The sequence below is a fragment of the Oculina patagonica genome, unplaced genomic scaffold (genome assembly GCF_052425735.1).
Source record: "Oculina patagonica isolate OP01 unplaced genomic scaffold, crgOcupat unplaced77, whole genome shotgun sequence".
Lineage (NCBI taxonomy): Eukaryota > Metazoa > Cnidaria > Anthozoa > Scleractinia > Oculinidae > Oculina > Oculina patagonica.
Window position 1 is genome coordinate 1 of NW_027558658.1, and position 12,746 is coordinate 12,746.

Here is a 12,746-nt window from a genome sequence, read left to right on the forward strand (position 1 = left end):
TATTACAGTAGTCTCTGTAAATCTAATCAAATTTTGCGTATAGAATTTTTCATTCTTTATTGAGTGCCGTCTTACATTTAAGGGTTATACAACGCTAGATACACGAGAACTCTTCAAGCGAAAGATAACTTGTGATTAACCTAGCTGATTGTTGAGAAAATGTACTTTCAATTTCACCTAAAACATACCGTATTTTGTGTGTATATATTCCGGCGCTTCGTATGAGCCAGGCCCAACACTGTGTCCTGTACTTTCAGCCGGTTTTGTTAGCGTTCTTGGAGCTCGATCATACATTTTCAAGAGCCAAAATTCTCGCGCTCTGTTCTAAACTTTGTTCTCTACCTCCTTCGGTCGCTTCGCACAAACATGGCGGGTTGTTGTTGTTATGGAAACACCTCTCCTTTTCTGTTTCGTAGACTGGAACCTAATTAGACAATAGACGACCCTTCGGGGCTAGGGTGGGGGAAGTTGGTGGTTAAAAACTCTATTACAAAAATTGATAAACCGTTTTAAACAAAAATAGCAAAATCAAATCCTACGTCTTACGAATATCATGATTGGTGATTTATGAAATTTTGTATGAATATATTTGTTGCCAAACTTGCACGACTTGCGCGCTTTGATGCGCAGCGCGGGAAAGTAAGTCAGGCGAGGTTACGGAGCGATTGATTAGAAGTTCTTCAGCAAGCATGTTTCGCCGACAGTCTTTACTGCAGGTAGCAGAGGCATTTTTACCTTTCCTCGGAATATCTGTTTTGTCTTGCCCGGTGAAATTATCTAATTTGGTAATTCTGACTTTTCTTTGCCAGCTCAAAAGGATCGCTACAAGATGTGAGGCAGAGCTACCTCGGAGAAGCGGGAAATGTAAGTTGACAATTTTGAGGGCACTGCAGAAAGAAACATTCTGCACCCCTACCCTATACCTCCAGTTAATTATCAGAACATTGCAAAATTCAGGTGCCTTTTCCGTATAAAACCCAAGAAAAACAGTTTATGGGATCCGTTGGGGGCTAGACTGCAGAATTCGTTGGAAAAATATTAAGATATTTCATTGATTGGCTCAGCTCAAGGCCTAAAATAATTTTAGTTCGGTTTTATGACCAATCTCGTCCCCACCGTCTCCTTTTGTTTTGGTCAGCACCAGGGTCCCGGACTCTAATGAGCACTCTGTGAATGCTCAAAAGCTCAAACTTGCCCAGAGTCTGCATCCTTGGTGCTCTCCATTCTCCCTTAAAGGGTAATAACCTCTCGGGGGAGGGGGATGCAGGTAGGGAGAGGCCTGCCCCTCCTCCCCTTATGACTTCTACAGGCTCCCTTTTAAAAGCAAGCAATGACCCATCTTCTCTTCCGATAGGCCCTTTTGAGCACCTAGCTCCTTTAAATCAGCCACTTATCTACTTTTGGGGCATAATTTAAGAATAATTTGGTGTATAATTTTGAAAATACTGTGGAAACTTCACTTTTCTTTGAAAAGTAGGACTTAAACATCAGCTTTATTAAAGGTAATTTTTTTTTACATCATATAATGGACTGGCATACAGGAAGCAGCCAGTCAGTCAAGAATTGGGATTTTTGAAATTCCTGTTGTTTTGCTGTGCCCTATCTTTTCAGAACACTAGTTATTTTACTGTACAACAAAACTGCAGAACTGCTAACCTGTACAAACTGGAAAACTGAAGAGTTATTCAAAAAAACCAGAGGATTTGTTTTGAAACCTAAAAGGTTGGACATTAATATAGCAATAAATCAAAGAAACTGAGCAACTTAATTGTGCTGGTTAGCATACCCTACTTAGGGGTGCTGGTAAAAAACTGGAATTCTCTGAGTTGAAGTTTAGACCAGCCTCCAACGAGGCCTTCCAAGGGGTTCTGGCGACAGGCGACATTGCTCCAAAATAGCTAAAAATGTTGCAACAACCTTGTTCCAGAGCACCGACAGCCAACAGAACCTTGCACTGAAAGGGTATATATATTAACGACAGTGACAACGTTTCCCTCACCAAATAGGTGACTGGTGTGACAAAGGCAACAAAGCGAAATCACACACCCCCTCGGAAGGCCCTTCCAGCAGTGTTGAAATTACTTCAGACTCAATAATAAGACTGTTTATTTCCTATCTATAGGTCTTAACAGTGTGCAGTTGATTGGTTATTCTGGAGGTGATCCTCTGAAGGGTAGCACCGATTACCAGCCAACCAAGTTCAGCTTAGCGACAACACAATATTACCAGTCAAGAGAAGGTAAAGTAAAAGGAACACAGTGCACTATTTTATAAATTCTATCTTTTATTGTACTTAAGACAGACTCCCCTGAAAGTTCAAGCAGTAAGTGCAAAAATAAATTATGTATAAAAATGTACTCATAGCACAGTTACATTTTGTATACTATTTGGAACATCTCGTTGTAATTCATTTCTCTAATTAACCACGCTATTAAATTCAAATTTGTTAGTTATGATTTTTGTGGTGTGTAAGCTACATGTACAATATAGCTAAGAAATTGTCAATATTTTTTGGATTATAATAAAATTTTCACACACCACAAACTCTGATAAGTGAGGTAATCCATACACAATAATATTCATGATTTATTGCATTTTCCATTGTACATTTTCACATCTTTCTAAATTAAGTGCAAAAGATCAGATGTCAAAAACTCATTCATTGATTGAGGTAGCTCTTGTTTGTACCACAGGGACCTTATTACACAAAGGTGTTCGTATAAATTGAAATTTACTAATAGTGCCCTAAAATGTATGTTCTGTATTAGTCTGGAAATTTGTTAAACAAAGGTCTGGTAAAAGAGGCCTAAAACTTAAACAAGTTTGACAGTTTTACTAAGAAGAAAATTTCTTATGACCCGTCGATACTGGTTTATTCAGGAACTTTTGTTGTTCAAAGGTCATTTTGTTGATCTGTTAGTGTACCCTCATAATTGTAGAATAGCTTACACAATACAGAAAAATCTTGTGAGACTGTCCCTTTAAGGGGTTGTGTAGTCACATCAGGGTTGGAAACTAAAATTTCCGAGCACTCGCCATCTGGGCGAGTGACCTTTGAATTGCACTCGCCCAGGTCAGTTTTCACTCGCCCAGTCTCCTTTAGTAAAAAAAAAAGCCCCCCTCCCCCAACGAATTATAAAATGTTCACCATGCGTGTCACCGTGGTGGTCGATCGCAATACAGACTGCAACCTATTTCTTAAATGAAAAAATATCCTAAAATAGATCCTAACTCCAAAATAAAAACACAAACACTTACTTCAAACCCATTTTTATTGATACCTATTCCCAAATTCCTGTAGTTTGCAATTTAAGTGTCGAAATTGTACAGTAAAAGCAGCGGGAAATGGCCGTCTTGCAGCGTTCGAGGCTCGGTGGACGAGTCAACGGTATTTATGACCAGAGGTATTACTTTGTACAACTACGTCCAACAACAACTACGTCATTTTCCATCTTTTTTCCCATTAATTTTTCTTTAAGCCTACTTAGTTTTGTTTTTGTGTGTTTGTGTGTTGTATAGTTTGCTATGTAAATATTAAATATACCTGACCTTTTTATAAATTATTGTAATAAAAACTAAGTATGGCTGCCCAATCTTGTTAGCCAATCGTGGTTATTCTGGGCAGCCATGCACTTTACTCTATTTATTTTATTTATTGTATTGCTAAATTTAATTGAATGAAAAGGGTGCAAATAAAGTTGTTGTTGTTGTTGTTGTCATGTAACAATCACCAAGCAGAAGCCATTTTTGACTGTTTACGAACGCGAACCAGCTTAGTTGTCATTGTTGGAGATTTCAAAATGTTGGTAGGCTATCGGCTTGTGAACAGTGTAGATTATTTTAAAGTGGAAGGTAAAAAGTTACGCTTATTTTGAATAATATATTCTGGATATGAAAATCGTACTCGCCAAACCGGGCGAGTGTTCTGTGATTTGTACTCGCCCGACAGTTTTCACACTCGCCTGGGCGAGCGGGCGAGCGCTAATTTCCAACCCTGTCACATTTATAATTTTCACTTGGTAGTCACTAGTTTATCATCATCTGTGCAGAGAAAAATTTATTTTTCCTGATTTAATTTTAAGAACAAAAATTGGAAAGCAAGACCCAGTGGCACAATGTAGCAGTTTTCAAACCTTGGTTACAAGATACGGTGAACTCCTATGTCAGGAAAGGGTGAGGCTGTTCAGGCATTGTTGATGAATTACTCACTGATTACCCTGTTAATATTAGAGCTGTTTTCAGTTAAATGTTGTAAAGCCAAAACCAAAGTAATTACTCTGACCAATTACAAGGGCAACTTACAATTCAGTAAACCAATCGACAAAACTCAAAGTAATTACATGTAGTCCTCACTAAGCACGCAAACACTTTCTAATTGGCTGAGAAAATGGTGCAATACTTTTGAGCCAATCAATGAGCGTAGTAATGCAAAACCAAAGTAAAAGCAATTTATTTTCGACACTCAAGTGAAAACCGCTCTAACATACAACAAAATGGGGAACTGAAACCTAGGGTTGCAAATGACCTACAGAGTTAAAAGTTAGACTAAGAGCCATCATGTATTGCACATAGTTATTTGCTACTGTCAAAAGTAAGCACCCCCCCCCCCCAAAAAAAAAAATAAATAATAATAATAATAATAATAAACTGCACCATTAGCAAAGTTCTTTATAATAACCCCAAGAGAAAAATGGATAAACAACACAAACAATGCCCCTTGTTCTTAGAACAAAAGATATGCAGGAGCTTGATAACCGGCCTATTGTTTTTGCTTTTGCCATAGAACTCGACTGTTTATTCAAGGGCATATAGACTACAGCAACTATGTTGACCAGGAAGGCATTAAAAGGTTTAACACAAGTATCATTCCTGGTAAGGATCTTGGAACTAAACTTTTTCAATTTATTTATTTTTCCGCACAGCATATTTTTTGTTTTCAGATTACCCTAACATCTTGTGCTCTTGTTGATATTTAGCCAAAGTTGGAAATGAGAGTGTAGAGCATAAAAAGTAAAGTAATTTCTAATGCTGACTGGGGGGGGGGGGGGGTTAGCAAAAAAAACTTATGTGAAGTGGTGGGGGGAAATGGATGTTTCCTTGAACTGCACAATAGGTATAATACATTCTGTTACTTTTTTGCAGACAACATTATTATTCTCTCTCAACCTGTATCGATGGAGGAAGAAACTGGCTATTAGCTTAGTACTAATAAATATTAAATGATTGTATATTATTGTAAGTTGTTCTCAAAAGCTGTAACAAGAATCTGAGGATGATTTTACAAGACACTTTTTGTACTGATAGTCGTTTTCCAGAGCTCAGATTTAGGTGCATAAGGTGTACAAATTCTTAGCTTGTTTAAATTCCTTTCATTTTTCTTAGTTTTAAAATAATTATTGGTAAGCATGCAAACTGAAAGATATGAGAATCTTTGAATCACTATATGTGCTAGTTTAATAAAGTGTTGTAAGGGATAACTGTATACTGTTGTTTAGATACATTGGATGAAAAAAAAAAGCTTTTAATGTTGTGTACTTTATTAATTCAAAAGTGATGAAAAATTTGTGACAGCTCTTTCACTGTCAAGCGTATGAACATTGAAAAATGATTTAGTTCATTGAGCTTTCATGTGCTATTGAAGCATATAGGTAGCAAAGCTTTGTTGGTTCAATTATACCTTGAGACACCTTTGATACAGTCAAACCAATACAGCTGAAATAACTGTTCATTCAGATTGTAGAGAGGTGCCCATTGTTAAGAGGATTCAATCGATTCAATCGATTTAGCCGTTGTTCGGGGAATAAGGGCCAAACACCGGCAGAATTCGTGCCTATGTATGGTTGGGAAAAAACCTGGTTGCTATAGAGAGGTTGCTGTTAGGTTTGGCTGTCGTTAGCTGTCGTTATGTTACTTAGGTTCAACTGTATTCAACAATACAAAAAAAAACAGTAATTTTTTAGTGCATTTACTTTTGCCGTACCTGTCTTTTCTTGAACTAAGGTTCATAACTGAAGCAGTCGGAAACACTGCACGGATTTTTCAAGTACACTTCATCGTTGTGGAATTTAATTTTTCGGCTTTGTATGGAGTTCTGTGAGGCTTTCCGACTTTGGGGTGCTTTTTTGAACAAAAAGTCAAACAACACACTCGCCAACAAGTTGTTGTGTTGTGCTTCTTTGGAGAGACTGGGGAACGTTTTGCACCATTACTCAGTTTTAAAGTGGGTCAGACCAACCCACTTCTTTAGCAGTTCTCCGGTCTTCTCCCTGGCGGCCGATCAACGTGGCTACCCTTTCATGACCCTTTCATATTCGCCCTCATTCTGTTCCACGTACGTTATTTACAAAAACGGGGGCGTGACCAAGTGGTCCTCGCCCGAGCCCCTCTTGTTAGAAGCTCCTCCGCCAAAATAACCTGCGCACGAAATCCCGCCAGCCACGTAGGCTTAAATGGTCCGGACGAATCAGGCGCGTAGCTGAGGTTTTTTGGAAGGGTGTTCGTATTGACAGGAATATTTATTTGGGGGTTATTAAATACGCGAGCCCCTAGGGGGGTCTGGGGGCATGTCCCCCCAGAATCATTTGGAATCTAGAGGCCCGGAAATGCTATTTCCAGCATTGTGCACGTCAATATTTCAAACTCGATGGAGTTCAAAATAACAGGTATTTTTAGTCATAACAACAATATTGCCGGTGTCACAGCGGATTTTGTCCCCCCGCCGATTTTGTCCCCCCGGACCAAATCCGCTAGCGGATATTGTCCCCCCGGACAATATCCGCTAGACGTTCCCTCGAATGACAACACAAAACTTGTTATAATTCTGCCATATTTATTATAGTAAATAAAGTAACTTCTTATAATAGCAATGCAATTTTGCGTTCTATGCTGGTCTCTAAGTTATTTCAGAAATTTACTATAATTCTGAATAGCCGACAAACTTGCTTTATCGGAACTGCTACAAAAAACTTTTTTAATGAAGTCGCGGAATCTCTTTTAAAAAAAGTTGTGAAATGTAAACAAAAAGACAATGTAATTAGTCTTTTTGAGCGAGTTATTGTCCATGCAGTAACTATTGATTACTCCATAATGATAATTTGTTCAAAGTGGAGTAAACTAGAAAAAAAACGCGGTGTAGTTTGCAACTTTATTTAACTTGAAACTAAAGAGTCGGGAGAATCGGGAGTTTCACGCTCGATAATTCGAGGACCGTTGACATTCTGAAACTTTTGTGAATTGCAAACTGAAGATACTAGCTAGAAGAGTTAACCGATTAAATTTGAAGGGGATCGGTTTACTTAGAAGCGAGAAATCGTACTTTTAGTTTTTCATACAAATGCTTCTAAATTATCCCGCGACGGCGGCTCCATTTTACAGACAAATATATGAAAAATGAAAATCTTAATTTGCGGCTTTCTTGGTGAGAGTAAAATTCTCAAATTTGATCGGTTAACTCTTTCAGCTAGTATTTTAAGTTTATAATTCATAGAAATTGCAGAATGTCGACCTTTCTCGAATTATCGAGCGTCAAACTCCCGATTTTCCCCATACATTTACTGTAAATTTTGCCGCGTTTGCCCCCCAACCAAGATGGCGTCAAAAACCGTGGAAGGGTCTATTCAAAAAAGGGATAAAACTCGCGTTTGCGCTTTTTGTGAAAATCTTTTTATTTCAACTTTACAACTTTTAACAAGGCTTATGCTACAAAAAACACTTCTTACGCTGCAAAAGTCGAGAAAACTGCTCTTTGTTTTATCGGCAAGCGAAAAACTGTTTAATGTCGGAAGCTATTACTTGGCTTCACACTAGAGCTTAAAGTATAGTCTAAGTGCACTTGGAACCTACTTTGAGTGTGAAGGGGTAAAACGTACTTACTTGAACTTTTCTTGGTGACCATGGAAACTTTCGTAGTTCAAAGAAGCCGAAGTACGCCGCCAAGTATGGTCTACACCACACTTGAGAAGGCACTTGACCAATAGGAAATGGAAGCCAACTGAAAGCGCGCGCGTGCAGCGTTGTCACGATTCTGAAAAACAACTTGCCAGCTGAAATCAGAAGAAATTCAAAATGGACGGCTGGTGTTCGGAGGAGCAAGAGTCTTTTATGTAAGTTAACAAAGAAAGAAAAGAAAGTCGATGCATATGGTTAAACTTATAATAAACTTATAATCCTATTTTAACTTCCTTTTTTTCAGAGACGACTTTAACCATCGGTTTTCATTTCTACCACGAAATGCGGTTCTTCAAAACCAGCCACACGTGCAGCCACTATTTCAACCTGGCCACTTCTTCTTCTTCTTCTTCTTTCTTCTTCTTCGCGCCGATAAAATAAATAGGAAATTACAAAAAAACTATTCTCTTTTGCAAAGGCCTCATGATTTCACAAGCGTGCAATCGTGTTTGTGATAATTATGCGTGACTGATTTTACCCCGCGAAAGATGATTGACAGCTTGTACCTCAAGTAATATACTTAGTCATCAAGTGTGAAGCCAGATTTTGTAAAATACGACTTAAGATTTTTAAGTGCACTTGATTCAAGTGCTGACTTGAAACTAACTTAGCTTCTAGTGTGAAGCCAAGTATTTAGAAAAAAATCTATTGTCTATGGTAAAAACAAAAAAAAAAACAATGTAATTAGAGTCCAGTAATCTTATTGTCCTGTATTTTTTCAGGTTTTTGTAAATTCACTCAACCGAACATTTATTCTAATAAACTAACTTGACACTGGGACTTGTTAGCCGAACAATGTTTATTATAATTTCAGACGTATACAACAAACTAACAAAAAAAGCAATTGTAAATTTGGTTCTGCACTTTAGCCAAGGATCAACAAAAATGACACTTGATTTTCGATTGGAAAACGTTGCTTCGGGCCGTGTTGAAAATAACATACTTAGATTTTCCAATGCGCATGCATGCTGTGTTTGGTAAACACCGAGACTTACCTTGTCTATTTCGTCTTTTCAATGTTCATGAAATATTGGTATTCACATTTAATCGTCTTTACTTTTATTCGTTTACGACTCCAGGAGTACGATAGCGAAGTATGATCACTTTTGACGGGGGGTCAAAATTCGCGAAGGGGGGACAAAATCCGTTAGCAAATATTGACTCCTGGGGGTCAATATCGGCTAGCGGATATTGTCCGGGGGGTCAGCATCCGCTAGCGGATTTGGTCCGGGGGGACAAAATCCAGGGGGGACAAAATCAGCTAGGACACCGGCATTTTGTTTACTTGATACATTCATACATACATACCGGCTTAGTACACTAAACGTTTAACAAAAGTTTGACGTGTGCTGCAAAGGCAATGCTAAAGCCCTACCGCCTAGCCTCCCACGCAGTCCTTCTTAGGGGCGATCAACACGATCGCCCCTAAGAACGACTGCGTGGGAGGCTATCCACCCCCCGGCTCTACCGTCAATGTACTAAAAGCAGCGTCAAAGCGTCAATATGCACTAAATATGCACGTATCACCTGGGTCCCCCAAAATTGTATTCCCCTCCTTTTGTCTATTGATACTCCATTTATCACATCCCGAACGCCTGTTTAGGAAATGTTTTTCAACGACGGGATTATTTTGACTACATATAATACTAGGTCACTAGGATATATTGAGGCCACTTATTTACTAATTCACTACAAGACTATTCGTGAAGCAAACTTGACAATTGCATCATCCTCGGGTGGAGGCCTTGAAATAGATTGACAATTTCGTCCAGATCGACAGACATATCATACTTGATATGCATGAGAGCCAGTGAGGAGAGCCCATTCTCCTAACAATTTAATACTTTCCCGATACTTTTAGCGTTTTCTTGTAGGGTAATTTAAAAGCTGCAACACTCAAAGTTTGTTTTCCATTCCCCCACTATTTGCTAAAAGCTGAAAATCAACAGTTTGTGTTTTCAGTCCTCTATTATTGACCTCCAAAGGGGGGTTCGTTCGAACCCCTCGAACCCCCCCCCCCTCCTACGCGCCTGCCGAACAACACCCGAATCTAGAGCAGATATACATGTAACCCAACGGTTCCTTCAAGTTATGAGTCTACTATCTGTCAAGACGGAAATACACTTTGTCACTGTTATTGATCATTTTCATTGTGTTCTCGTACAGCGCATATTTAATTAACGTGCTTATATGGGAATTTAATAGATGTTCAATATTCTTCGTAAAATAAGACTGGAGTCTTCAACAATTTTATGTCTGTAAGCTTAAAGATACATGGCCAAAAAATTACTGAACAAAAGTACCGTTTTTAGTTTATTTTCCATACTCTGATATGTCTGTTCATTATCCCGCGAACTTCTTTCTTATCTTAGAGAAAAATATGTCCGAGAGAAAATGTTTCGATGAAAGAAACGTTTTACGGGGGTTGGACAAGAGAATATACAAACATTGAAAATTTTGAGAGTCAGTGAGAGAAGAAGCGAGATCTATTACTGACCAACAACTTCCGTCAAGTGAACTTAAAATGTGGTTCGGATGCATAAAATTTGTATCTCAAATAACTATTCAGGACCTATTCAGTCTGATTATATAAAAGCATGCCTCTCTTATTCATTTTAAAACGGACTACCATGGTCAGAAATCTTTCTACCCCCAAGTCTTCTCAATGTTGCCAGGGTTTGTTATTATACTTTTAATGAGCTATTTTGTATTTTATGCATTTTGGGCATATACTCCATGCTATGCTCCATATAGTCACCCAGCTATCCTATAATACTCTATGAATATCCCTGTAAACCCCTGTATACCCCTGTATACTTGTATAAACCTTTGTATACCCCTGTATACTCCTGTAAACCCCTATATTTGTATAAACCTTTGTATACCCCTGTATACTCCTGTAAACCCCTGTATACCCCTGAATACTTATGTAAACCTCTGTATACCCTTGTATACTTATGTAAACCTCTGTATACCCTTGTATACTTATGTAAACCTCTGTATACCCCTTTATACTTATGTAAACCTCTGTATACCCTTGTATACTTATGTAAACCTCTGTATACCCCTTTATACTTGTGTAAACCTCTTTATACCATGCCATAGAAAATACAGCCAATCAGAATACAGGAAAGCCGTTGTATATTCGACGGTATTCAACCCAACCTTCCCATCGTGCGCTGCGATCTTATTCTCGATGAAATTTAGTGAGCGTATTTTCTATGGCATGGTATAAAATAGTTACACAACACTTTCTCGTGGTATACTATGGAATATCTCACTTGTCACTTGTATTTTCTTCGTATACACACTCGCCTAAAGGCTCGTGTGTATACCGAGAAAATACAAGTGACTCGTGGGATATTCCATAGTATACCACTCGAAAGCGTTGCATAACTAGTATGTATACCCTTGTATACTTATGTAAACCTCTGTATACCCCTGTATACTTATGTAAACCTCTGTATACCCTTGTATACTTCTGTAAACCTCTGTTCGACTCTGTATACCCTTGTATACTTATGTAAACCTCTGTATACCCCTTTATACTTGTGTAAACCTCTGTATACCCCTTTATACTTGTGTAAACCCCTGTATACCCTTGTATACTGCTTATGTAAACCTCTGTATACCCCTTTATACTTGTGTAAACCTCTGTATAACCCTGTATACTTATGTAAACCTCTGTATACCCTTGTATACTTATGTAAACCCCTGTATACCCCTGTATACTTATGTAAACCTCTGTATACCCCTGTATACTTATGTAAACCCCTGTATACCCTTGTATACTTATGTAAACCTCTGTATACCCTTGTATACTTATGTAAACCTCTGTATACCCTTGTATACTTATGTAAACCTCTGTATACCCTTGTATACTTATGTAAACCTCTGTATACCCCTGTATACTTATGTAAACCTCTGTATACCCTTGTATACTTCTGTAAACCTCTGTATACCCTTGTATACTTATGTAAACCTCTGTATACCCCTTTATACTTGTGTAAACCTCTGTATATCCCTGTATACTTATGTAAACCTGTGTATACCCTTGTATACTTATGTAAACTCCTGTATACTTGTGTAAACCTCTGTATACCCATGTATACTTATGTAAACCTCTGTATACCCTTGTATACTTATGTAAACCTCTGTATACCCCTGTATACTTATGTACACCTCTGTATACCCTTGTATACTTATGTAAACCTCTGTATACCCCTGTATACTTATGTAAACCTCTGTATACCCCTGTATACTTATGTAAACCTCTGTATACCCCTGTATACTTGTGTAAACCTCTGTATACCCCTGTATACTTATGTAAACCTCTGTATACCCTTGTATACTAATGTAAACCTCTGTATACCCCTGTATACTCCTGTAAACCCCTGTATACTTATGTAAACCTCTGTATACCCTTGTATACTTCTGTTAACCTCTGTATACCCTTGTATACTTCTGTAAACCTCTGTATACCCTTGTATACTTCTGTTAACCCCTGTATACCCTTGTATACTTGTGTAAACCTTTGTATACCCTTGTATACTTATGTAAACTCCTGTATACCCTTGTATACTTCTGTAAACCTCTGCATACCCTTGTATACTTGTGTAAACTCCTGTATACCCTTGTATACTTCTGTTAACCCCTGTATACCCTTGTATACTTGTGTAAACCTCTGTATACCCTTTAATTTTATACTTATGTACACCTCTGTATACCCTTGTATACTTATGTAAACCTCTGTATACCCTTGTATACTTCTGTAAACCTCTGTATACCCTTGTATACTA

General features: G+C 38.1%; 1 protein-coding gene across 1 annotated transcript; it reads left to right on the forward strand.

Annotated features, from left to right (window-relative positions):
• The first annotated feature begins 669 nt into the window (after positions 1-669).
• On the forward strand, positions 670-5,482 carry LOC144641223 (single-stranded DNA-binding protein, mitochondrial-like). Its single transcript, XM_078500258.1, has 6 exons — positions 670-716; positions 810-864; positions 2,123-2,239; positions 4,083-4,173; positions 4,784-4,872; positions 5,143-5,482. The coding sequence occupies exons 1-6, from the start codon at positions 690-692 to the stop codon at positions 5,196-5,198; spliced, it is 435 nt and encodes a 144-aa protein (XP_078356384.1). The 5' UTR covers positions 670-689; the 3' UTR covers positions 5,199-5,482.
• Positions 5,483-12,746: the final 7,264 nt, after the last annotated feature.

Excerpts from the sequence above, each read along its gene's own strand:
- LOC144641223 (XM_078500258.1), top strand. The coding sequence starts at position 690 with ATGTTTCGCCGACAGTCTTTACTGCAG. Across the intron at positions 2,240-4,082 it reads ATATTACCAGTCAAGAGAAG|AACAAAAATTGGAAAGCAAG; the intron begins GTAAAGTAAAAG and ends TTTAATTTTAAG. Across the intron at positions 4,174-4,783 it reads AACTCCTATGTCAGGAAAGG|AACTCGACTGTTTATTCAAG; the intron begins GTGAGGCTGTTC and ends CTTTTGCCATAG.